The following is a 26,683-nucleotide window of genomic DNA, read 5'->3' on the forward strand; positions in this document are numbered from 1 at the left end:
GTTCAAGGTTGGTTTTCTACTACTTCAGCCAAAAACGTTCTTAGTGATGTGCCAATTTCATAATTCCTATAATAACTGACAAGTACACGCTCTTAAAGCACCATCTTCTTCACCGCCACCACTATCACCTCAGCACAGCAAAAACAATTTCGAGGCCAATTTGGGCCTCTACCTAGTTGCAGAGTATTTTGCCCCATGATGAATTCATTTTTCTTTTTTAAGATTTTATTTATTTTAGAGAGAGAGATAGAGGGTGTGCCAAAATGAGCAAGGGGAGGGGCAGACAAGAAGAGAGAGGGAGGAGGAAAGAATCTCAAGCAGACTCTGCACTGAGCACAGAGCCCGACCTGGGGCTCAATCCCAGGAGCCTGAGAACATGACCTGGGCTGAAACCAAGAGTCAGATGCTTAACTGAGTGAGCCACCCTGGCACTCCTGAATTCAGTTATTTTTAGGGAGAAGCTCCAGATTTAAGCCCTGTGAACTCACCAAGAGACCTTGGGCAAGTTATTTCCTCATGCTGGGCTGTTGTGGTCATCTCCACAGAAAGAAGGAAGTTCACTGGATGACTTCAGGAGCCATTCCTGTTAGGAAAGCCACAGTATCAGTGGTGTTTGGCAGTGCTGTGTCCTTGTGGCCTCTGAGCCCTCCCCCAGGGCCAGATTTAGCAGGTCTGGGTGAGAGTTGGGCATCAGCCTCAGGTTAATCTCAGAACTCCATCCCAACACCTTTTCTTCCTTTCTTCTGCTGGAGTGTATGTAGCTGCGGGTGAGGGAGCACTGCCCTCCACCATCTGGGAACTTGTTTTTTTTTTTTTTTAAAGGATTTTATTTATTTATTTTTGAGAGACACAGAGAGAGGCAGAGACACAGGCAGAGGGAGAAGCAGGCTCCCTGTGGGGAGCCCGATGTAGGACTTGATCCCAGGACCCAGTGAGCTAAAGGCAGACACTCAACCACTAAGCCACCCAGGTGCCCCCTGGGAACTTGTATTCTTGCAAGAAAGATCCACCGTATTACTCTTCAACCCTTGCATAATGGACAGCATGGTCAACTGTCCCAGGTGCCACGGAAAAGCTTTCCTCTTCCTAAGGTGGGGTGTATTTCCCTTTTTCCACCGGTTGCCAGGAAGCTCAGAGCTATACTAACAGCTTCACTGAGGTAACCATCTCTTCTGTGGGTCCTACCATAGTCATCTCTCCCATTATGCAGTGTCATTGAGAGGTTTGGGTGGTAATAGCTTAACAAGTTAAGACAGATCTAGCAAGTGCCCAATAAATAGGAGCTATTATCATGTCTTATGTTTTCTGATCTCCCCTTTATTTATAACCATCTGGTATAGGTCTATATATTTTTTTATTTTTTATTTATTTATTTTTTTTTTTTAAATTTTTATTTATTTATGATAGAGAGAGAGAGAGGCAGAGACATAGGCAGAGGGAGAAGCAGGCTCCATGCACCGGGAGCCCGACATGGGATTCGATCCCGGGGTCTCCAGGATCGCGCCCTGGGCCAAAGGCAGGCACTAAACCGCTGCGCCACCCAGGGATCCCTATATATTTTTTTAAATTTATTTGAGAGAGAGAGAGAGAGAAACTAGCAAGGGGAGGGGCAGGAGAGAATCTCAAGCTGACTCCTTGCTGAATGCAGAGCCCGATGTGGGGCTGGATCCCAGGACCCTGAGATCTTGATTTATGCTCAAATCAAGAGACCGGTGCTTAACTGATGGAGCCACCCAGGCACCCCTGGTACATGTGTTTCATTGTGGGTGCTGCCTCACGTACATTTTGGGAGAGGGAATGAAAAGCAATCAAGAAATATGACTCCACATTCTCTGCCCCTTATTTCCTCCCAGTTATCCCTGTCTTCTAGTTAGAAAACCAAGTCAGAAGAAGCTGGAGAGGATGAATTTTTATTTCTTCTTAAAAAAAAATAAATAAAATGAATACCTAGGCTTGAATTTCCTTCCCTTCTCTTATTGTCCTCCTTAAAATGAAGCAAATGCTGTGAAAGTCCTTAAGATAGAGAGGCAGAGAGTGGGCCATCTGGACCCACGCTGGAAAGAGAAGCAGCTTGACACATGAGGGGCTGGAAAGGCTTGGCAGGGTAGCACAGCCTGGACAACTGAGGCCGCTGTGGGGGTCAGGGGGTAGGAGAGGAGGGGGTGGGATCCATCTTCAGCAGGGGATGGATGGCCCCAGGTTCACTGTGGAGCCCTCACAACTCGGTCTTCACTTTGTGCATCAAATCCTTTTGGTCAATCTTGTCTAGGTCCTGGTACCAGCGGTTGTAGGCCAGCAGGGCCACGTTCTTGGCAGCCACAGCCATCACCTCCACAGAGCTGGCCGCCCACTCCAGGGCATTGAGGTGGAAGAGCTGGTCATGGAGGGCAAAGCGCGGGAGGGTGCTGTGGGGGCCATACACGGGGTGGGCCCGCCACTCGGCTGTCTGCACGGAGTAATAGGAACGGAAGAGGGTCTTCAGCTGGGACCGCAGGAGTGGCTTGGGGGACTGGACTCGCCAAACAGCGGCCTCCTGAGGCTGCTTCCGCCGGAAATTGGCTGAGATGTTGACAGGACAGATGTTGTCCAGAGAGCAGAAGAAGTTTGGAAAATCTGTGGTGAGGATGCTAGCAAAGGGGAAAAGCTTAGGGTCGGGGAAACCGAAGTAGGAAGAGTTGAGGTAGCCATGGACCAAGGAGACCACGGTGGGCTGGAAAGAGCCCTGGGCAGCATCGATGGGTGGGTCAAAGCCTTCAAAGGTGATGCCACTGCTGCCGTTGTCCAGGTGCAGGGGGGTGGCAATGACCACGATGTCATAGAAGTCAGAGCCATTGCCCACCTCGTTCTCATACTCTACATAGTATAAGGGTTTCCCTTCTAGAAAGAGACAGAATAGAGCACAAAAGTCCATTTATTTCTTGTCCACTACTTACTGATCTCCACCTGAGGCCCAACGCAGAAGGTGTGGGGCTCTGAGTGTAGCTGGGCTGTCTGCATCGTGGGTCCTGGGCTTTCCATGCTGGTGTGGCTGCAGGGGGAGCACTGGACTGGGAGTCAGGAGTCCTGAGTTTTTGCTCTAGTTCTGCAGCTGACTAGCTGGAGGGACTTGGGCAAGGCTGAGTCTCAAAGTCCTCAGTGGTCAAATGAACTGGGGCTGGCTGAATGCAGGGCTCAGCTTTCTGGCTCCGACATTTGAATCAGGACGACAGTGCCCTCTGGTGTCACTCGGCAGTGCTGGGGCTTCTCAATGGCTTTTTTGGAACCACTCTGCAGCCTTTCACAGACCAGGGTTTAGGGATAGACTGGTGGAAGTGTTCCTGGTCTAGGAAATGGGAGTGGCCACGCGCCCTGCTCCGCTCACTCACCTGTATTTTGCAGGGTCACAGAGGTCACTGTGGCATGGATCACGTTGGCCTTGGTGAGCTTCAGCAGACCGGAACAAACCAGCTTGTTGCCTCCCTCAACAGACCACAGGCTGCCCTGGGCCCCGGCTAATGACATGGCTCCTGGGCAAAGGGGGAGAGTGGCCAGTGGGTTCTCAGTATCACTGGGCTGTACGGCTGGAGAGTCCAGCCCCATCCTACCTGCTGAGCCTCCGTCTCAGGCCAAGACTCCCAACACGGGCACAGAGAGATGACACAAATACAACAAAATTCACAATGCTATGTGAAAACAAGCTCCGTGCAAGAGCCATCTGTAAAAGATCATGGATGGTAAGATTCTATTTATACAGGATGTCCAGAAGGGACAAATCCATAGAAACACAGTGGATTTATGGTTACCCAGGGCTAGAAGGCAGGGGACGAGGGCTTGTTGGGGAGGTGATGGCTATAGGTATAGGGTATTCTGGAGGCAATGAGAATATTCTAAATTTGACTGTAATAATGGATGCACAACTCAAAACCACTGAGTTGTTCACTTTAAATCGGTGAATTGGGGGCACCTGGCTGGCTCAGTCAGTGGAACGTATGAATTTTGATCTCAGGGTTGTGAGTTGGAGACCCTTGTTGGGTGTAGAGATTACTTAAAAATAAAATCTTTTAAAAATTTAATGGGTGAATTATATATGAATTATATCTCAAAGGATACACACAAAATATTGGAAGACTGAGAACGAGAGCCTCGCTGAGGGGACACCTGGTGGGACTTGAAGGCAGGGAAGGAGGCAGCCATGCTCACAGCCAGAGGGATAGCATCCTGGGCACGAGGGAGATGCTTGTTAAATACAAACTTTTCCATCCATTTATTCAACATAATTGGGCTGCCCATGCCCATGCTTCCAATGGTCCAGGCCCTGTTCTAAGGGTTTGGGATACATCAGTAAACAAAGGAGACAGAGCTTCCTGCCCTTGGGGAGCCTACATTCTAGTGGGAAGAGAGGAAAGGAGTAAATGAAATAGGTGGCTAGAAGCTGATGGCACTGCTGGGTAGGGAGACTGGCACTGCTGGGGGCAGGAGGAGGCATCCATGTAACTGAAAACTGGGTGGTGGGGTACCTTCAATGAAAAGGAACATCTGCACAGAGACATGGTAGGGAGCAAGAGTTTACTATGACTGTCTTAGGGAAGAATGTTCCAGGTGGATGCATGGCCAGCCAAAATCCCCAAGGTTCGAGGGCAGCTGGAACCCCACAGACATGCAAAGGAGGCCGGAGTGGCTGGACTGGGGTGAGTGAGCAGGGAGGTGGTGGGGCCTAGACCACAGAGGGCCTTGTAGGCCATTAAGAGGACTCTGGCTTTTACTTGGAGGCAGGTGGGAACCCTCACGGAGTTTTACATGCAGGCTTGACCTGACGCGGGTTTCTTAAAAGTATCATCCAGCTGATGCATTGAGAATAGCCAGCTGGGGGCAGGGGGGCCTGGCAGCAGACTTGCAGTAATGGGGTGAAGGATGCTGATAGGTTAGACCAGGAAGGACGTGGTGGTGGGAAGCAGTCAGATTCTGGATATATGTGGAAGGCAAAGTAGATGAGATTTCTTCCTTTCTGTCTTTTTGCAGATGAGATTTCTTGACCTACCATGTGATGGGTATGAGAGAAAGCACGAGGCCAGGTTTGGCCTAGAGCAACAGAAAGGAGCTATTCCAACCCAGCTGGGAAGACTCTAGGAGAGGCAGACTTGAGGGGAAAGGTCAGGAGAGCTCAGGTCTGGCAACACTGAGTGCTCCCCAGGCCTCCCAGTGGAGACATAACGGTGGGACCTGATGTGTGAGTCTGCAGCCTGGAGGGAGGCCTGGGCTGGAGGTCATGCTTGGGAGTCGGTGGGTGGAAGTGTGAGTAGTTGAGGAGAGGACCAAGGACTGAACTGGCACCTTCGTGTTAGGCGGCTAGGAGAAGAGAAGGACCTGGCCCGCGCTGGGGGTTGCCAGGTTTTGCCTATGCCGCTGGCCCCAGTGGGGCACGTCCTGGAACCAGCCCAATCAGGACTGGTGGAAACACACTGGACCTAAGATCTGAGCTTTGCTTCCACATCTGAGAAGCGGGGTGAACACCATCTCCTGCCAGCCCGGAGGACCAATGACAGAATGAAATAGGGTTGAGGCAATAAGGTGTGTAAGCAACTGTACTGAGCCTGGTAAACGTGAGGTTGTTACAGGGAGACCAGCCCATTCTGGGCACCATGGGCCAGGGGAGGGTAGGAGGCCAAGGGCCAGAGGCTCACCAGCGAAGGCGGGCATCGCTGCAGACTGGCCATAGCTGGCCCGCAGGACGGCAGAGACCACGTCGTCAATAAAGCGCTGAGTGACACCCACTTGGAGCAGGGACTCGGCCACAGAGCGCTGGGTCATGTTGACGAAGGCAGACTCCCCGAGTGAATAGAGCAGCTCCTCCACGCCTGAGAAGGCGTAACCATGGGCCTGGTACTTATAGATCCTGGAAGACACGCAGAGTTGGAGCTCTCATGCAGAAAGACCTTTTGGCTGACCCCCTACTCCTGGCTGACTGCACCCAGGAGGCCCAGAAGGACCCCGCCCCTCCTCTCCATGTGGGGGGGGGGGTGAGAGAGGAGGTGGTTATTTGGCCTATTTGTCCACTCTGGAGGGCCCCAACTATAGGGACAGCATGGAGGGTAGGGCAAATACCCTGGAACCCCACTAGACCTGGCTTCACATCATGGCTCTGCTAAATGACAACTACTCTGAGGTGTGACATGGGGAGAGTGGTGAAGTGCCAGGACCCAGCAAGGAAGCTGAGGGGTCATCCTGAATGTCTGTGCCTAGGCCAGGAAGCAGGGAGGACCTGCAGGGGAGACCTGGAGCACCAGCTGGCGAGTGGGTGAATGGCGAGAAGTGGACAGAGTGACATGGGACCACTCGTCCTCATTATCTGGAGGAGTGGGGCAGGAGGCTGGGGCCCAAGGAGGAGGGAAGTGGTGAAAAAAGGAGTTTGTTCTAGATGAGAAAACTAAACTGGGGGACAGTCGGGCTTAGAGGTGCATGGCCTACAAGCTGCATGAGGCCTACGGATGTGCTTCGTTTGGATTTATGAGTTGGTTGAAAAACCAGGAGATTTCATACACAACTCTGCATCTCTAGCTTCTTCTAAAAAGCTGGAAGACCCAGCCACATGTGGTCGGCATTCACACCTGGCCATCGCTGGCCCTAGCAGTGACAGCTGCCCCCTTCAGATGAGCCCTGTTCTTCGGGGCGCCCCACTCCCCACCCTTCTCTTCCACCAGCTGCTTCCACTGACTCACCCCCCCAGGTATGCCCTTGTAGGTGGCTGCATTTGCAAGCCCCCTCATTCCTCAGTTTTGCGGAGGGAAGGAAAGCTAGAATGACCACACTGGAGACACATCCCCGCACCGAGTCAGTACATGCCTCGCTTCCTCGGGCACCAGGACTGTATTGTGTGGGGTACTCACCCCACCAGCAAGTCCCCCCTTTCCTTCTTGACAATTTACAGCCCCACTAGTTCCCTCCCCATCACTCTTCCTGGCTCCCGCTGGAGCACCCTCCCCATGGCCTGGCCAGCCCTACCTCATGAACTTCTCCATGACCTCCTCCACCCACATCTGCAGTCTCAGGAAGCTGATGCCGTAGTGCCACCAGAGGCGGAAGAGGTTCAGCAGGTACCAGTCGGTCTCCTCCAGGACAAAGTGCTCCCCACTGAAGATGGCACTCCTGCCTACCACCTCTCGCCGGTGCCTCAGGCCTGAGGAGACAGCAGGGAGCCCCTCAGATCCCTCTCTGAGGGCCCCCCACAGGAGATCTAGCAGTGCCTGAGCGAAACTGAAGGTCCCCCTGAAGGATGCAAATGGACTGGCTCCATGAAAGGGACTAGAACACACTTTGGTCTGTTCACCTGTGCTGCTTGTTTAAAACAGTAAACAGAAGCACTGGGCTGGCTGGTACATTAAAAGAATCAAGACCGGTACAAGACAGGTACATTAAAAGAATGGACCACATCCCATTGTTTTTTCCAAAAGGGATGAACTCAGTCATGAGCCAGGGGAATTCAGAGGTCATCCCAGAATGTCCAGGGACTGGCAGCCCCAGCGCCTGTTCTCACATGGCAGCCCAGGCCACCAGGCCCACCTGGAAGGAGGCCCGGGTCTTTGCAACCATCCACAGGCTACAGCTGGCAGTCCCAGAGCTGAAAAGAAGTAGAACAGGTGGCAGCGTCCCCAGTTAAAGATGTAGAAGCGGAGGAGTGAGGTTCTAGGAGAGTGAGGTTCTGCCCCAGGTCACGGGTTCTTGTTTCTTTCCCCCCGATTCCTGTCCCTGAGCCACCAGGTTCCCCATCCTGGAAGAAACATTCCTTCAGCATCCTTCTGGAGATATTTTCTGCCAACACTGGTAAGTACATATATATCTAGGAGTTACTCCTCCTCCGCCCCCACATACTATATGCTACCCTGCACCTTACTGACATACTGTGTCTTGGAGATTGTTCTATACTTGGACAAGAAGGACTTCCCCAATCTGGCTGCTGAACAGTCTGCTGTTTACCTAAATAACATTCACTCTCAGATCCAGGTGGGTGGGCAGGTGGGATATTTTCAACCTCTTGGTACTACAAACAATGCTGTAATGAATGGCTTTGTTTGTATACAACTTAGCACATCTGCAAGTACACCTGCAGGGTCACTTCTGAGGGGTAGAGTTTGTGTGTCACACGGTATCCGTATTTGTGGTTTTGCTAGATGCTGCTGGCGTTGAATTAGCTCTGACTCATTAGTGGAGGTGCAGACATCCTCCGAGCCTTCCTCTCCTCAGGAGATACAACACCTGCTTTGTAGGAGGGTGGACTGGTAGGGAGGATTGGGGGTGAGGCGATGCCTACATACTGCCTAGAAGGATGTCAGGTACCTGGCAAGCACATAGCATGTGGAAGCCATTATGATCATGGCTACGGAGAGGAAGCAAATGGAAAGGGAAAGAGACTGGCTTGGGGGTCAAACCTGGGTTCTAATCCCGGCTCTGCAACTAACTCACTGTGTAACCTCAGGCAAGTTCCTTCCCCTCTCTGGTCTCAGCTGCTCCATCTGTAAAACGAGGAGATTGGGCCACATGACCTTCTGACCTTGACCTTCGGGGCCATCTGGGAAGAGCCCAGTGGCTGCCGCCAGCCCTGGGTGCAACACACTGGAGCCCAGGACGGTGCACTCACCCAGCTGCTTGACGAAGTCCTGCATGTGCAGGCTCAGGGAGTGGAAGGAGGCGGCCCCGCTCTCATAGTGCTGCTTGTTGACTGAGATGGTGGCCAGGCGGCCGCCCACGGTCCCCTTCTCGAACACGTCGATCTGCACCCGGGGGCCAAAGTGTTGCTGGAGGAAATGGGCCACAGCAGAGCCCCCAATTCCGGCCCCAACCACGGCTGTCCGCAGGCCCAGGAGGCAGGCAAGGGGAGAGACAGGGCATGGAGGGGAGAGACCAGGCACAGAGGGGGTGAGATAGGGCACGGAGCGGGAAGACAGGGCACGGAGTGGGGAGAGACAGGGCACAGGCGTGAGGCTGCAGGTCCCACTCTCCCAGCGCCCTGGGAGGTGGTTCCCAGGCCCTTGCATTTCAAAGGCCTATCACATCTCAAAAATGCAATCTGAAGGCTAGTTCTTAGTAAACAAAGAGCAAAGGACAATCTGAAAATTGTCACCTACTGTGACCCTCATTTTATATTGAAAAAGACACATTAGCCAGAAAGAATCTTAAAATTCTGGATGATCATTTAAAGAGAATACCTTTGGTTTTATATGAACTCCTTACATTGCCCTGATTATTTCACTACAAACTGGTGGAAACCTGGTCACTGGCAGGTACTGTTAGGTTAGATCAGTATTTGGAAACCACTCCTGAACCTGGGGGTTGGCGAACTACCGCCTACAAGCTGAATCTAGGCCGACTGTTTTGGCAAACAGTTCTACTGGAATACAGGCAGCCTCTTTCTGCAGCTTGTTTATGGCTGCTTTCACGCCAGGGCGACAGAGGTGAGTGGTTGCCACAGAGACTGTATGGCCTGCAAAGCCTCAAGTATTTACTCCCTTGCCCTTTCCTGAAGAAGTCAGCCAACCCTTGTTCTAGTGCAATCTACCACCTGACACTTAAATCACTTCTACATCCGTGTTTACCATGACTGGAATGCACCCCATGATGGGCCGCTCACTACCATGCAGGGCCCTCTATACCGGTTTGGACTCTTGTTCCAGTTTCAGCTTTGAGGTCTTTTGGGATCTTATTATCATCCACTGTCTTTACTATGCCTCCTGCCTTCCTGCTATATGCAAACTTGGTTCACATGCCATGAGTGTTGTCATCCAAGCCACAGATAAAAGTGTTGCACTGGCAATGTGGGCTGAGGGGTTACTAGGCACCATTGTCCAGGCAGATCCTAATGTAGTTACTAATGCTCAATAGCACTGTGCAAAGACAGCAAGACAGCTATGAAGCTACTGAACCGGACAGCTGCACCTCCCACAATTGGAGACACGGCCTTCTCATCCGGCAGTCTGTTCAAAGAAAAAAGGAGAGAAATCTAGTAAATCCTTACTAGACCCATATTGGACCCATGACGGACAACTAGCTACTGTCAAGAAGGCAAAAAATACTAGGTTCCTTATGATCTGGCCTCTATTTACTTATGTATTCCCTGCCCCAGCCCCCAGTGCTCCACCTTCTTGTCCACCTCGACTTCTTTGGCCATGGAACCCAGGACTGCTCTCTCACACTTGTGCCTTTGCCTACATCGCTCCCTTTGTCAGGAATGCTGTCGCCTTTTGCCTTACTGCTTCTGTGGCCCTCAAGTGGAATTATAGCTTGGCTCGCTTGGCTCACCTAAGACAGGTCAGGTATTACTCCCACATATTCCTACAGCACACGCTCCTCCCCTGGGGCCTTGTGCTTGGCACACTATCTTCCACTGGTCCGTTTAAGGACCAAGAGCAGCTCACTATGCCCCCAGATCCTGGCAGGTGGTAAAGCTAAGTATTTGTTGCATCTTGAAAAAAGCAAACCACTTCCTCCTTTTCAGTGTTTACAAAGCCATGTCCAAGAATGCCCTTAACCTTTTACGACCTTCCCGTTTGCGACAGAGCCCCAGATTATCCATTTTTCAGAGGAACTAATATCACAAGGCCTGGAGGCTGCCCACTGGGAAGCGGAAGAGCTCACCTCATTGAGGAGCAGCTCATTCAACACCCGCAGACTGACACGCACTCTCTGATCCATGATAAGATGTGCTCAGGCACAAGACAATCAAGCAGGACTTTTGTCCTCTGGAGCTTGTGCAAGGCATGGGCAGACTCCTGCAACAACGTGTGACAATGACCTGCAACAATGTGTGACCAAGTCCAACAGGGTTCCAGGGAATCCTGAGGAGGAAGCAACCAATTCTGCCTAAGGATGTGGACACAGGCTTCACAGGGAAAGTAAGTCTGATCTGGACCCTGCAGGACACTCGGCTTTGCCAGGCAGCAAAGAGACATTCTCCCCAGCGAGCAGGGTGTGGTGTGTGGAACAGTGGTGGCTGGGGGCGGGCAGGCATGAAGGGGTCCAGCATCACACAGAGGTACTCAGATTTGACCCTGCAGCAGTCTGGGAGTGAAGCCATCCTCAAAGGAAGCTCCTCACTCTCCTGTGTAGAGTTCAAACCACCATGAGCGAACAGAGGCTTCTGTCAAACAGCTGAGGACAATCAAAAAAGCTACAGAGCATCTTGGCATTGCCAGGTGTCCTGCCCTGGGTGACCCCCAGGGCCAGGTGGGCAGGGCCAGCTGGGAATGAAGCAGGCAGAAAGCTCTGCACTGTTGGAGACAGGAATACTGGGGGAGGCCCCTTCTCCAGGGACCAGCTTGAAGTGCTTTGCTTGGTTGCCGGTTTCTGAGAGATGAAGGGAGTGCCCCGCAGACACTGCCTTACTTCCCCATCCTTCAGAGTCTGGCTCAAAATCCACATTTTCCCTGAGGCCTTCTGTGACCACTCTAGCTCTCAGGATTCCCTCTCCCCCCAAAAACCCTAAACCCTCAGTCCCAAACTGATTTCCCACGTTTTAGCCCTTTATGGTCTGAGCTGTGGTTTGCTAATGTAAAGAAGCCTTAGCATTGTACTAGCAGCCTAGTAAGTCTGTGGTGCTCCATGGGATACGCTTCCCTGCCAACAAGGGTGCAGAGAGGGCAGCTTAGTGTAGTGGGGACTAGATGCTAGATGCCTAGCATCTCTGCTCGTGGCAATTTTATATATGGAGGGACTGGAAAATCTTGAGGAGTCTTGTAGAGTTAAAAATGACAATTGTGAAGAGAAATAAACTGCAAGCAAATGTGGAACTCTAGTCAATGACAGGCATGATGAAGTCTTTAGTCCAGTGCCCTAATGTCTGCAATTTATTTTAAAATGCACTAAGATGCAAGATGAATTAACGGGCGGGCGGAGTGATAGTTACATAATAACGCCAAGTATAGGAGGAGTCTGCTAAGGGCAGAAGCAGAACCTAGGTGTTGAGTACACGACGGGTCACTGTGTATCCGGTTCCGTCAACTCTGCTGTGCGTTTGAAAAATCTTCGAAATAAAAATATCGTCATCAAGCCCAAGAGGACTGCTGTTAAAAGTTCTCCACTGGCATCCAGCAGATCGACCTGCAGCAGACCTACCATGGGTTCCGTGTCCTATTCCCCCTGCCGTCTGGGCTCAGATGTCACTTCTAGGAAGCCCAGGGCCCGCCCAGGGCCTGGAAGATGGGCCCGACGCTCTTCCGTCCGCGCACCTCCGGCCTTACCACCGACCGCCCGCTATTGTGCGGGAGCGGGCTCTCCTCCAGGCAGGAGCTACGGAGCACCGCGCCTGCCGCACGGGCGGCCCTCAACAGACCTCGAGGGGCCACATCACCGGACCCGGCGCCCCCCGTGGTCCGTCGGGGCAGCTGGCTAAGGGCCAGGTGCACCGCAGGCGCTCAGGGCCCCGGGCCTTCTGGTGCGACGCGGCCGGCCCGGCCCACGCCTCTTTTCCGCCCCGGGGGCCGTGGCCACATGCCCACGCCCACGCCCACGCCCAAGCCCGCCGGGGTCAGCACCCCGCCTGCGGCCGGCGCCCTTCCGCGGCCAGGCCAGGCCCTCGCCTCCTCTGCAGCGGCTGCTCGCCCGCGGACCCCGGCCTCGCCCGGCTGGCCTCCCCTGCCCCCCCCCCGGCTGCTCGCGGCGGCGCCCCCTTCTCCCCGCAGCCCTCCCCCGCGCCGCTCCCCACCCGGTCCTTCCCGCACCGATTTTGCTGGGCCGGGCGTCCCCGCCTGTGGCGGCGGCGGCCAGGAGCGCGGCCAGCGCGGCGAGGAGCGGGGCAGCGCGGGCCATGGCGGGCGGCGATCCGGAGGCACGCCGGGGCGCTCGCTCCCGCGGGCCGCGCAGGGCTCGCCGCCCCGCCCCGCCCCGCCCCGCCCGCCGCGCCCCGCCCCCGGCCCCTCGCGCTGCCCCGCCCCCGGCCCCCACCCGCCGCCTCTCATTGGTCGAGCCGCCGTCCCTCTCCAGCTCCGGGCCCTCATTGGCTGCATCCGTCCCGGGCGGGCTCCGCCGGGCGCCGCTTCCCCGGCCCGCCTCCCGGGTGCGGGCCCCCCATTGGCTGGCTCGTCCTGCCCACGCGCAGGTGCGCGCGCTCCGGGTGCTCAGCATCAGGACCAGGGCCCGGGGAGATGGGAGGGGGGGGCGGAGAGCCGGAGCTGGGACGGCGTCGGGGCGAGCCCAGCCGCGCCAGCTCCCAGCTGTCCAACGTGCCGTCTCGGGGTGTGCCTCGGCTTCCCTGCTCTCCCTTTCTAGGTGGTTGTGACAGTCATGTGCGATAGGGGACGTGAGGCCGCTTGCCAGTGTCTGCAAGCGCAGCAAATTGCTGACCCAGCGTGTGCAGCCATGGTGGCTGGGCGCTCCCCTCCGCGTGTGTGGAAACCAGGCCGGATGCTTTCGGGCCTGCCGTCCCTGACGGGCACTTGCAGTTCCCACATGCAGTTGGAGTCTCTGCCTTCTACTTACACAAAAGGGAAGGGTTTCACCCAGTCTCTTCAGCATGGGGAGGGAGGGGAGGGGAGGGAGGGAGGGATAAGCTCCCGCTGAGCTTCACCCTCTAAGAAAAGAAGAGCAGCTCAGGGTGGTTAGTTCATTACACGGTGAGGGGCAGATTCCTGGAGCAGAAAATAAAGTTGGGGAGGAGTTTCAGGATAAATAAGGAAAACTCATTCAATTCAATCAGAGTATGGCTAAGAGAAGAAACTGAAAGGATTCCGAGGATAGTAAAAGAGCATACAGCTGGGATTCTAAGTCAGCTTTCTGAGTCATAAAGGGCCAAGCTGGTTACTAGTGAAGTGGTAGATGAGCAAACATGCATTTCTTATAATCTCAAAAAAAAAAAAAACCTTTTTGGCAATGTTTATGTCAGAACGTGAAACTTTCTAAGTTCATTCCTAATGGTTCAAGATAGTCCCTTAAACTTTTTTTTTTTATTTTACTTATTTATGCAGAGAGACATAGAGAGAGGCAGAGACACAGGCAGAGGGAGAAGCAGGCCCCATGCAGGGAGCCCGATGTGGGACTCGATTCCAGGACTCGATCCCGGGACTCCAGGATCCCACCCTTGGCTGAAGGCGGCGCTAAACCACTGAGCCACCCAGGCTGCCCTCTCTTAAACTTTTTGTTAAACAAGCATTCATCACTTTGTGCCAAGTTCTCTTATGCACTGGTTTAAACCGATTCTTGTAGTGTTTTGTTAGGGTAAATTTAAAAAACTTTAAAATTCAGCTCGCCCCCCTCCAAACAAAAGGTCTTACATATTTGTTACTGAACCAACCTACTGGTATAGAAGCATAGGAACAGAGAAAAATCACTTTCCCAATAAAACATGGCAATTGTTAGGTAGTACTGGTTTACACTAGGAGACCAGGAGTGAAGCTGGGTGACTCTATCACTCTATTGCTGCATAACAAACTGCCCCAAAACTTAGTGGCTACATGTAACAATCATTTATTTTGCCCATAAATCTGTGCTTTGGGCAAGGCTTGGCAAGATCCGCTCATCTGTTCCATGAGGTGTCAGATGGGGCTGTTCCAGTAGGGGCTGGAGGAGCCTGACAAGATGGTGTTGGCTATCAGCTGAACTCTCAGCTAGGGCTCAGTTCCACTCCACAAGCTGCTTTCAGTTTACTCTTAATTTGAAGACTGAGTTCTAAGGGTGAGTATCCAGATAGGATGGTTTGGGTGCAGAAACCAGCAGTCACTTCTCCTACATTCTATTGGTCAACCACAAAGTCCAGATTCAAGATTTGGAGCCATGTTTTAAAACCTCCACCGTGAACATGACCGAATGGACAGTCTGAGCAGATAGAAGAGTACACTAACACTGGGAATATGGGAAACAATGGATTAGGGAGCCAGGGTATACAGATAAGATTGGAAGAGTAATGAAATCAAAGACCAAACTGCTGGAAAGGCTGGTTCCAAAGGCCACTCAGCTAAGATGTTGGGTATGTGGATACCAGAAGCAGATATATAGACAAAGCCACGCAAAGCTTGGCAAGGACTGGTGGGAGCTGAAGATCTGAGTAAGGGCACGTGTCAGTAATCTGGTTTAGAGGATCAGAAATCCAGCAGTTCAAGTGAAGTTGTTGAAGCAGGTAAGGCAATTAGAACCAAGAAGCAAGTATAAGGAAAATAAGGCAATGCCAGAGAGGAAGGCAAAAACAAAAGCCCAGATCTAAGAAATAATATGAAACAGAACGAATCAAGGCCAAGGAGGTGGGAAAGCAGACAAAACTTCAACACCAAGCATCGAGTAGGTGCACTCGGCTTGGATGCTGTGGGATCTCAAGGTGCCTCTGCTGAGTGTCGACAAGGTGAGTCAGCAATGAAGTGACCATGTCAATATAAAGGCAGACGAAGACACTAAACACATGAACTGCAGTTATGTCAATTCAGGTTTTATTGAAGTTGCTTCTGAATATTCTATTTCATTCTTAGTTTTCCCCATTTGATTTGCTTTAGTGTACAAGAACCTTTTTCACTTATTAGATCCTTTTGACATGAAAGAGCACCAATTAACTTATCAGTACACTGATCCCCTTATGGCAGTGAAGAAAATCTGTAAAAGGTTTATAGAATCCATGTACTGAAACACCACGATCCCCTCTTCAAGTGAGCCAAAACTTCCTTACATATCCTAAGATGTCTTTTCACTTTACCGTCAAGATAAAAATAATGAAGAGCATGGACACAATTTTCTTGTTCCTCCAGAAAGTGTGGGTTTCTTGCGTTATGGTTAAAAAAACACAGAAAAACCAGAAGCTTGAAGGAAAACAAGTCACTGTGATTGCTTAAATTACAATTTTTATAGAGAAGCAGCACTTAACCAGTCTTCTTCGTCTTTCCCTAGACCTTAGGCAGCTATAAAAAAAAATAGGCAAAACAACACGTGTAAGAAAAAGTAATAAAAATAAATATTTGAGGGCCTATTGTAGTAGACAATTTACACATTTCATTTATCCTCACAATACTGTGAGGGAAGTATAATCATTGTACAAACAAGGAAGCAGGCTCAGAAGGGTGAAATGACTGGAGCCCATTGTCACACAGTGACAGGGCTGGGATTTATGTTCAAGTCTATACCTCCAGAGCCTATGCTCTATTATGCTGCTCTGGCTCCCAAGAGCCTAAGTTTTTGAGATTCTTACCATTATAGCTCCATCTTCTAAATTTTACACTTTTAAGTCTGTGTAACTACTGAATAATAAAAGAACCTAAAATTATTCTCAATCTACTTGCTAAACAGAAGGCTGTAAGGAATATTAGAAAACTCTTCAAGTACTCAGAACATTCCATACCTAAAATTATGGTTGTTCAAACTCACTGATAATGACAGCTAGTAATTCAAGAACACATAGGTAATTGTAATTGGCTCCTTTTCTTGTCACCTCTGTCAATCTCAAAGGAATGAAGGCAAAAAAAAAAAAAAAGACAAATTCTTATTGTGAAATCTGACTGCTCATTAAATTTACAGTACACACTTAGTGGAAAGCCCAAAGAGGTTCTGGTTTTCAAATCTTCCCACCAGTCTTTTGTTTGCTTCTTAAAAGCACATATTTGTTTTTTAAGTGTCAAATTCTGGTGGAGATGGCAGGGCCCATTGGGGGATGGCTTTATTGATACATATGTGGAGTGTGCTAGAACTATGATGTCTAAGAGGGTAACTTTACCACTCCATGGAATGGGGTCATAAAGTTCTAGTAGAAATGGATTTACTTCATGGATAAGTAACTTAAAAACCTAAACCTCTGCAATCTGGACATCTAACAATATTTGTCCACTGGGGACATATTTGCATGTTCATTACAGAACTGCTGGATCTTAAAAAAAAAAAAAACGAACTGTTGGATCTTAAATGATTAAAGTTAAAATCTAGTTGTTCTTATTCAAGTTCTCACTGAAATTTAGTTTACTAGTTTTAGACATTTTTTGAGTCCAGTCGTAAAAAGATGTTTTCATGCTTAAGAAGCTGAAAGAGATGAGATCATCACTAAGGCCTCTTCTAACATTAAAATCTCCATAACTGACCTCTTTTATAAAGTCTGATTGGTAGGTCATTCACTTGCCCATTTTGTTAGGCAAATCTTTTAAAGAACACCAGCTAAGTAAGAACTGAAAAAAAAAATAAACACACAGGCTCATTAATTCTAGGTCAATACATAAAAGACAACTAGATGTTAATATGTGTGACATAAGACAGATACAAAAACTAGAAAATAAAGCATATCAGTATGAGAGGTAGTGATTTGTGAGTACAAATAAAAAAAAATTCGGCATAACTAAATGAAATGAAAAATTGTAAGAACCTAACATTTTTGTCCTGACCATCTCCCTGCATCATCTAATAAAGGATGATGAGGCAAATCTGACAAAGTGGAAGATTTAAGGGAAGTGGAGAGAAAAGTTGTAGGTAAATTATCTACATAAACTGATTTGGGTCATTAGCTATCAGTGCTGCCTTGGTTTCCCTGAAATGATTAGGGAGGCTGAAAATAATTGGAAGGTAACTTAGCAAAGAAAGCACAAGGTTTCTAGATCATATTTGCTTGAAAGGGACCTGGTATCTTGAATTTGTTGATACTCTCCGCCTTTCAAGTCTTGCCTGGGCCCTAATTAGCCCTTGTAAATGGGAATTGGAAAGGGACAATGAGTGTGAATATGGCCTACCTGGAGATGATGATACGGACAAAAGGTGGCTAAAAGGAAAACAAAAAGGGGAAGTCTTAAAAATTTATGTGTATAAAAATCAACCCAAATGATCTAACTTCATTTAACTCTAAAGCTTTATCATCTAAGTACCCGGATGTTGAACCAATCCCCATCATCTCCTTTTCCCAAGAAATACAAGATCCTATTAATTCCTGTTACAGGGACCATTAGAAAGAAACATTGAGTTGAAAATACACAAACATCTATTCATTTCCACCTTTTAAAAAGATTTTCAATGGACAGTCATCAGAGTACCAATTTTAAAATAATTTTCTTAAACATATCTGGACAAAGGCCATAGGATCACTTGTCACATTGTTCAAATGCCCAAATGGCAAGACTTCTGATGAGACCAAACAGGTCACATTAAATCAGTAGAGTATCTTAGAAATAAAGCCAATATGACTAAATCCAAAACAGATCACATGAAGTACCTCATGTACAATACAAACCTAATTTAATAAATAAAGGAAACACAGGTGACTGTACTCTGGGAGAATATGCAGTTCCTTGTGGGCCATTCACAGTCTTCTCTGAGACTCCACTGCCACTTCCACCCGAGCAAGTCTAATGGTGCGGCCATGAAGCTTGTAGCCATCTTGCCTTACTAATGCCACAGTGCCAGGCTGTACCCCGACACCAGCTGGCACGTGACAGATGAGTTCATGCTCATGAGGGTCATATTTGTCACCAATGGGTGTCATCTTCTCCAGGCCATGTTTGGCAAACACACTTTTCAGCTTTGCTTCTAAAAGTGATAACCCTCGGAAGATCTTCTCCAGAGTGAGCTTCTGGTCCCCGGGCTCTGTTTCTTCAGAAATGTACTCTGTAGTCTTCTCCAAAATGTCTGCCACCTCTACCAAGTCCTTACAGAAACTCTGAATTCCTAGAGAAACCAGACGCTTTTATTGTTTGTGAGGAAATCATTTTGCTCTTGGGGTGGAGTATGGGGAAGGCCCAGATAAGTGGCTAGATCCTGAGTACCCCAGGAGGTGGGAAGACTGCCACAAAGAACTCAGGAATTGTCATCAACAATTATCACCTTAATTAAACTCACAAACCAGTGTTTCTCTTGGAAGGCAAATGACTGGGAAGCCTACTAGGAAAAGGGGAAGATGGTTAGAACCTAAGATTGCATGCAGGAGACTCAGAAACCCAACCTTTGAAAACTGGATCATTGTTTCTTGTATTCTTATTGCTATTCACCTTTAGTACTGAGTTACATACATTTTGGAAATTCTTGTATGTCTTAATTTTGCTAAGACGTGTTCTCAACAGATACTGACAGGATACTGGCATTTCGTGGGGCAGGAGGCAATAATACAAAAATTAGTTGACAAGACTGTGCTAAGGGGGATTCAAGAATGGTTTATTCTTGAGGATCAGCTGAAGAGGGACGGGAAAGCAAGACACTCCACATATGAAATCTCCAAACTGGCTGCTCTGAAGTTATATATACTTGCTGGAGACAGGCCACAAAACTTTTAGAATCTTTTTAGTTGTGAACTGTTCTAAAAGTAAACTCAGTTGTTGAGAAATCTCATTACTCCCAATTGCAGCATCTTGATTTTTCTTACAGAAATGTTGAGGAATGTCATCATTACAGATACCTATGGTAACAGCAAAGCCCTGGTGGGAGCTAGTGAAGGGTGAAGGACTTGGTTCATTTGGTTTTAATCCAGGGACAGGTTTTTGTTTTTAAAGATTTTATTTATTCATTTGAGAGAGAGAGAGAGAGAGAGAGAGAGAGAGAGTGAGAGAATGCACTCATGAGTGGCACAAAGGGGAGAGGGAGCAAACTCCTTGCTGAGCAGGGAGCCCAATGTGGGGCTGGTTCCCAAGATTCTGAGATCTGACCTGAGCCGAAGTCAGTCGCTTAACTGACTGAGCCACCCAGGCATCCCGATCCAGGGACAGTTTTAAGGACATATATCAAAACAGGCAGCCACCTTAACTGTGTTCAGAGGTAAAAAGGAAGATCATCTATAGGGAAGTAATAGATGACAGAGAAGAGATTTCCTAGACTTGCTGCCTAGATTCTGGAAGGAACAACTGACAGAGGCAGGAATTCTATCTTTAACTTCTGGATCACAGATATCCATTATAGCATCTTGAGCAAAACAAGTGTAATAGGGTTTAAATTAGTCTAATAATAACATACATAATGGATTTGGGATACTGGGGGCATGACAGATAGGAAGGAAGAGAAAATATCAGAAGAAACAGGAGAGCCAAGTGAAGGAATGCTGTTGTGACCTGGTCTGGTGTAGGAGAGGAGGTGAAGAAGAGGAAAGAGTAAAACTAGCAGGCATTTCCAGGGAACAAGACTTGGTGTGATTAAAATTCCACAAGATACTTCCCCTACCTCCATTAGGGATGGCAGCCATAAATATTAATGGCTATTAATGAAATAAGCTGATAAGGTAAAAGGGATTCATTCTCCAAAGGCTTGAAAAGTATGCTGATTAGATCAAAACTCTTGTACCCAAGAGAAAAGAATGTCTCATAAAGAACAACTAGGTCTCTTGGCTATTAAAAGATTACATATACTCTACTAGAATTTTTAAAAAATATTTTATTTACTTATTTATTCATGAGAGAGAGAGGCAGGGACACAGGCAGAGGGAGAAGCAGGCTCCATGCAGGGAGCCTGATGTGGGACTCGATCCCGGGACCGCAGGATCACGCCTTGGGCTGAAGGCAGGTGTTAAACCGCTGAGCCACCTAGGGATCCCCTAGAATTTTGAGAGCAGTAAGCTTCTGGGCTAACTTGTACACTGCCATGGTATAAAGAACCCTGGCTTCTCTTCAGTCAAGTTGTATAAATTTGGGTAAATAGAAGCCCAGGTTCTTTGGACAGTCTCTGATTCTATTCTAATTACTGTTACTTCAACAGGAAGTTGGTGTCTGCACCATTTCTTGGGAGTGGGGGGGAGGGGGAGGTCAGAATCTTTATGACCTGTTTAAGAGAAGATGAGTTACTGAGATAAAACTATTTCTGGAAGGAGAGTGATCATGTTATATTACATATTAATTAAATAACAAATAAAAGCTATTTTTTCTATGTCCATGCTCCCCAAGCAATCTTCATTTTTTCTAAATATTCCTGGCCACTAGAAGGAAATGACCCAAGCAAATGACTTTGGTGGTGCATTGTTAGACACATTTTGCCCTATAAATTGATAAATTAGATTACCAAATTGAGTTTAGCTAATATTTGTTTGTTCCTGGGCACCTTATCAATTCTTGAGGAAATGGATACAAGACCGTTCCTAACTCATCAAAGCTTGACTTCTGGTAAGCCAACTCACCCTGCTCCCTTCGAGCAGGCAAGAAGTCTTTCCCAGGTACCACAGTTCGTTTATTTGCTACAGAAATTCCTTGTAGCTCAAAGGTCAGCAAACTTTTCCTATTAAGGGCCATATAGTAAGTACTTCAGGTTTTGTGGGACAAAGCGCAAAAATCCAGGATCTTACGTAGGTGATTATTTAATAAAAGAAAATGTCTACAAACTTTTAATAATGAAATTCAGGACTGTAATTTATGAACTAACACACAGGCTGTAGTTTGCTAAGTCCTGTCCTGGTTGTTGGAAATAAGACCTAAAACTTGGATGAAACATTGGTAATACAATTTGAGGGCCAATATTTGGCTGATACTCATAGCCATGAAACATGATGTCCCTAGCACTGAATGAAAAGCAGAAGGCTATGCCACAGCACTGGGGTTAGACAGGACAGGACAGGACTGAAGTGAATCCCATGCACAAACAGCAGATAAAATCCTAGAACAGGAACTAGTGTGATACAGAGAAAGTAATAATAGACTGGGGGTCAGAAGACAATGGATTCGGTTTCTGTCACCAATTAACTTTTTTCAGCTCACTTGTAAAAGGGGATTGGACTAGGTACAATCCAAGGGCCCCTGAAGCACCTTCATTCTATGTGCAAAGTATAATACTCTGTATGAAACTGTGAGCAACGGGAGTATCACAGATTTGCCCTCTACCCTTCAATCCCTGTTACTAACACTTTCACGAACACATTTGGAATAAGATGTTGTGTAGTCAAAGAAAAATTTCTGAAAGACTTTTACTTTTTTTTTTTTTAATGTGCAGCCTTCAAATGAATACACATGTATTTGAAATTTTTGGTTTTAAACAACTCTACACCCAATGTGGGGCTCAAATGCACAACCCAGAGATCAAGAGTTGTATGTTCCACTGACTGAGCCAGGAGGTGCCCCTCAAAGGCTTCAAATTGGACTAGACGTGATCTAGTACAATTTCTAGAGTTATCTGCTTCCATACGGGCTGAGCCTTTGTCTTTGAGTTATAAATCAGTAAGTTATAAATACCAATGGGAATGCAAATGATTTTTCTCCATAGTAGTGAAAATTATCTGCTGGAGATAGAGTTGATTACTGCACTACGGATATAGACCAGTTTTGCTTCTATGAGGCAAATTTTAGTGTTCCTGATTGGCCATGCATCTTGTTTTTTGGATTCTCCTCTGAATGTCTTAATGATTCACTTGTTCATTAATGAGTTAAACAGAATTGATTGCATAAACACTAGAACATTAAATGTACATGCTTGAAAAATCAACAAAGATTTTGGTCAAAATGAAGGCAAGCATTATTTTAGCAAATGGTTCACCTGGCAACATTCCCAATAAAGAGCTCAGAAAGCATATGGCAAGAGTGGATGGAAGGGCAGGGTAGGACTGGTTTAGGACCTAGATGTGTTCTTTTACTATGTGCAGTTTGCAAAACTACTAGTAAATATCCTTACACTAAAAGCTTTTTTTTTTTTTTTTGAGAGAGAGAATGAGAGAATGAGAGAGAGAGAGAGAGAGAGAGAGAATGTACAGCTGCACACAAGGGGGTGGTGGTGGTGGTGGTGGCAAAGGCAGAGTGAATCCTAAGCAGGCTTCATGCCCAGAGCAGAGCTCAGCACAGAGCCCAATGTGGGGCTTGATCTCATGATCCAGATCATGATATGAGCCAAAATAAAGAGTTGGACACTTCAAAAACTGAGCCACCCGGGCACCCCAAACTGAAAGGTATTTTAATTTTTATAACAAATAAACATCTCACCAAATATCTTGGCATCCTCTACACATCTCTGGGTTCGGCGCCTTATGTTTTCACCATCAGCTACAGCTCTCTGGTATCTCATCTAAACAAAAGCAGAGTCAAAATGATCAGAAAACACATGCTTGCTGGTGGGAAAAAATGTTTTTTGCTTACTTTATAAACTTCACCCTTTTGATAGGTTTTTATAAAAAAAAAAAAAAGGAGCTGTAGGAATCTTAAATCAGCTACTACAAATCCCAAGTCAAAGGAGGAACCTACTCTTTACAGCAGCCCTGATAGGTTGTCATTCAGCCTCCTACTCTGAACATTTAACAGTTTTCAAGCTCATTCTCTTCAGAGAATGCTTCCTTTTTCACATGCAGCCAATACTGCCACCCTCTTTCTTTCATTGAACTGAACTCTAGGACAACCAATAGTAGGTTTTAAAAACGTGTCATCTATTTGAAGGCACTTAGTTTAGCTCCTTTAATCTTTTCATTCTTATAATCCTTGATCTCTTTAATTGCTCTCATAAGACATGCTTTCCTACCTCCTTACCATTCTGGGTGGTCTTGCTTTGAAACTTCTCTAATTATCGCCCTCAAAGCGTGTCTGTCAACCCAGTAAGGCAGAGTATGCCAGATGTAGTCTGACTGGCAGAGTACAATGATAAATGACACACTCATTCAACAAGTATCTACAGAGTTTTTACTACACGCCACATACTGAATCTTCTCTGAAGCTACCGTCACATCAGGTATCTAAGTACTGTGACATAACATGTTTTAACTACTGTAGACTACTTTGCCTAATATACTAAGCAAGAGTAGAAATGGGATAAGAGGTAAAGAGCCAATTAGAGGAAATTTAACTAATTATTTATTTATTCATTTATTCATGAGAGACACACAGAGAGAGGCAGAGCCACAGGCAGAGGGAAAAGCAGGCTCCGTGCAGGGAGCCTGATGTGGGACTCCGATCCTGGAGCCACTCAACCACTGAGGCACTCAACCGCTTGAGCCACCCAAGCGTTCCAGAAATTTAATCTAAAAAAAAAAAAAAACAGACACAAAAACTGTACATGGGTATTTCAACCAGAGAGGGGATGTGAACAGACAAAATCTACTCACTGTTAAGTCTTGGACTTCCTTCTCCAGTTTCACAGCTTTAAGCTTTAAGGTTCGTTCTGCAAGAGAGGGCCCAAGCTCATCGGGAGGGTCCTCAGAACTGCAGTCCTCACCAGCAGTTCTCTGGGTGGCAGTGCTGAAAGAATGTGGCCATCCCCTAAAGAGGGAGGAAGGTGATACCTGATGAAGGAACGCCATCACACACAGCCAAACTGCTTGCAGTCACAGTAACAACACCGACTTACTAAGTGCCAGACACCACTGTCAGGTTTTACGTAAGTCATCTTTTCATCTCGCGGTGTATGAGAGAAAGTATATTACCATTTCAATTTTGTAAATGAGAAATCTGAGGCTCAGAGAGGCTTCTGACTTGCATAAGATCACAGAGCTAGTAGATTCTGTTGAACCAGGATACTGAACACAAGGCAGCACAAATAGCCAGAAGTGAGGACACAAGAGTCAGCAAGAAAAAACCAAGCTCTAATACCCAGAACCAGCAGGGCAATATCAGAAGTAGGAATGCGAAACACAAATCCTTACATTTCTGATTCAAGCCTTCATTTTACAAATGGGGAAAACTAAGCCCAGTAAAGGGACTGTGTTAGACTGGAGTCAGGCCTAGAATTCTAAAGTTTTCTTGACCACAAGCTCGTAAGTGAGGCTCTTATGAAAGAGAACCTGTGTTAAGAGAAATTCTGAGTTGGGAACTCACTTCTATGTAAAACCAAGTCAATTAAATACATATAAAACACTATACGTTCCAGACTGTGAACTATAAACAGGTGAATAAAATGCGTCTTTGATTTAATCATGTTTGTAATCCAGAATTTCATACAGCTCAAACGTCTGACGTATAGTTGTTTACAAAGGAAGGCATTTAGATCAGGGACTACTTTACACATCTTGGTTTGTAGCAGCTGACTCCTCTTTAAAGGAAGTTTCCATTACGCTTCCTGGATTCTTATAATTTGATTTGAAGTAAAATCAACAAAAATCAATCTGTGAATACAAAAGGTCTTTAAGACAAATAGTTTACTCATAGAAACTGGCGTATTTTGAAAAGCAGTTGTGAGGTGACATCCGTGCAAAGAGTTAAAGGGGGTAAAAGGAGTTGGCTTCAAGAAAGGGAGAGGGAACCCTCAGTACAAAGCTATGGGCAAGAGGACTTTCCAGGCCGGCCCTGCACTCAGTTATTACAACCTGGTGTCAGATTGTATATGGTTTTATATTTTTAGTTCAGAAAACATGGTCACCATAGATAATCTGGGGCGAATCACAAAGGATGAAATATCTCCTTCCTCCTAACAAACTACATTTATCCAATTGAAAGTAGGTCAATGTACTCCCAGGGCCTGTTTAAAGAGAAAATGGCCAAAACCCAAGTCTGAAGAGGAGAGCCGAGGATGACCCCTTCAATTCAGAACTGGAGCGAGGGGAAATTTTATCAGAACGAAACTTTCTTCTTCTGGCCACTTCCCTACAATACAAACTGCCAAAAAGACTTAAAAAACCCGGAAGCCCTGAATTCAACCTCACACCCAGGTGCCAGGTCAGGTGCCTTAAGATAAAAAAGGTGACACACAATCACGCGAAATTCCGGATTCCCCGCAGCTTAATTTACATTTCAGAAGTTCAACCTTTACTCACCCTACAACTCATTTTTTTTTTTTTTTTTTATTCTTTCTGAGGAAGGAGCAGTTAAACACGGAGTCGTCCCTGAGAATAATGAACACCGCTCGCTAATTAAAAGCTCCGATTCTAGAGACTGGCTTCCAAGCGGGGTCCCACGATTACCGAGTATTGGGAGTCTGGAAACGTTGCGGAACTTTACTGAACCTCGGTTTTCTGGGTTGAACGAGAGAAGAGAACTAGCCATAGGGTTCTACAGGCGGCAAGGTAAGTCATCCCTAAAGGGTGCCGCAGCGCCAGGTGAAGAGCAGGAAATGGAATTCTGTGCACACGCTCCGAGGGCAGGTGGAAGGGCGGACTCCAAAGGGCCTTGCTTTGAGGCCAAGGCAACGACCTTTTACCGACAGGTAAAGTGAAGCCGAGGGAATGCCCGGGGGCCGGCCTAGGGTCCCACAGAGAGTCCGCGGGGAGAACCCCGTTTTCACCGCAGACACCCCAGTGGAGGGAAGGGGGCTGGAAGACGTACACCCCCAATTCAACTGATGCTCGAGGCTGAACAGTTCCCGCCTCGGCGGAACGTGACCTCGGCTCTTACCACCTTCCTTGGCCCGGCAAGAAGGCGAAGCTGTATGCCTCAGTTTCCTCCTCTGTAAAATGGGGCCGTAAGCGCCGGATCGCAGCAGCCGAGGCTTGGTGGGTCACCTCGCGCCCCCCAGTCCGCACCCGCCCTTCCAGCTCGCTCGTCTCGCATTATCCTCAATCCCCGACCGGCGGCCTGCCTCGCTCACCTGCCTTCAGACGCTGCCTTCGAGGCCAGGAGGCGCTGCACCAGCCGCCGGACCGCCCATACAGACCGCGCGGCCATATTCCCGATCTCGGCTGACGGAGGCAGCGCATGCGCACTTGCTCCAAATGACGGGCTGAAGCGAGATACCACGCTTCCCGGCAGCCTTCGCGGGCGCTCCCCGCCCAGAGCCCCCCGGAACGGGAACGCCACACTTCCGGTTGTCCTAGCGCGCGCGCGCGGGCGCATGCGCGCGGCGCTCGTGCCTAGCCGGCGTCCCCGACGGAACGCGACACTTCCGGCCCTCCCCGCTTGTTGGGCGCGTCGGGCGGGTTCACGTCGCGGACTCGGGCTGGGTGCTGGTCGGGAAGGCGGCC

General features: G+C 48.1%; 2 protein-coding genes across 3 annotated transcripts; both read right to left on the reverse strand.

Moving 5' to 3' along the window:
• Positions 1-1,891: 1,891 nt before the first annotated feature.
• Positions 1,892-12,795, reverse strand: PCYOX1L (prenylcysteine oxidase 1 like). 2 transcript variants are annotated; one of them, XM_038535064.1, is made up of 6 exons: positions 12,687-12,795; positions 8,612-8,818; positions 6,979-7,153; positions 5,661-5,872; positions 3,366-3,506; positions 1,892-2,877 (listed from the first exon to the last, which is right to left on the reverse strand). In XM_038535064.1, exons 1-6 carry the CDS (start codon positions 12,772-12,774, stop codon positions 2,216-2,218), a joined length of 1,485 nt encoding a protein of 494 aa, XP_038390992.1. In that variant the 5' UTR covers positions 12,775-12,795; the 3' UTR covers positions 1,892-2,215. The 2 variants fall into 2 exon arrangements, with proteins under 2 accessions (XP_038390992.1, XP_038390993.1); XM_038535065.1 differs by lacking the exon at positions 8,612-8,818.
• A 2,563-nt stretch (positions 12,796-15,358) lies between these two features.
• On the reverse strand, positions 15,359-26,462 carry GRPEL2 (GrpE like 2, mitochondrial). Its single transcript, XM_038535073.1, has 4 exons — positions 26,311-26,462; positions 23,897-24,050; positions 22,788-22,869; positions 15,359-18,576 (listed from the first exon to the last, which is right to left on the reverse strand). Exons 1-4 carry the CDS (start codon positions 26,385-26,387, stop codon positions 18,212-18,214), a joined length of 678 nt encoding a protein of 225 aa, XP_038391001.1. The 5' UTR covers positions 26,388-26,462; the 3' UTR covers positions 15,359-18,211.
• Positions 26,463-26,683: the final 221 nt, after the last annotated feature.

The sequence above is a fragment of the Canis lupus genome, chromosome 4 (assembly GCF_011100685.1).
Source record: "Canis lupus familiaris isolate Mischka breed German Shepherd chromosome 4, alternate assembly UU_Cfam_GSD_1.0, whole genome shotgun sequence".
Lineage (NCBI taxonomy): Eukaryota > Metazoa > Chordata > Mammalia > Carnivora > Canidae > Canis > Canis lupus.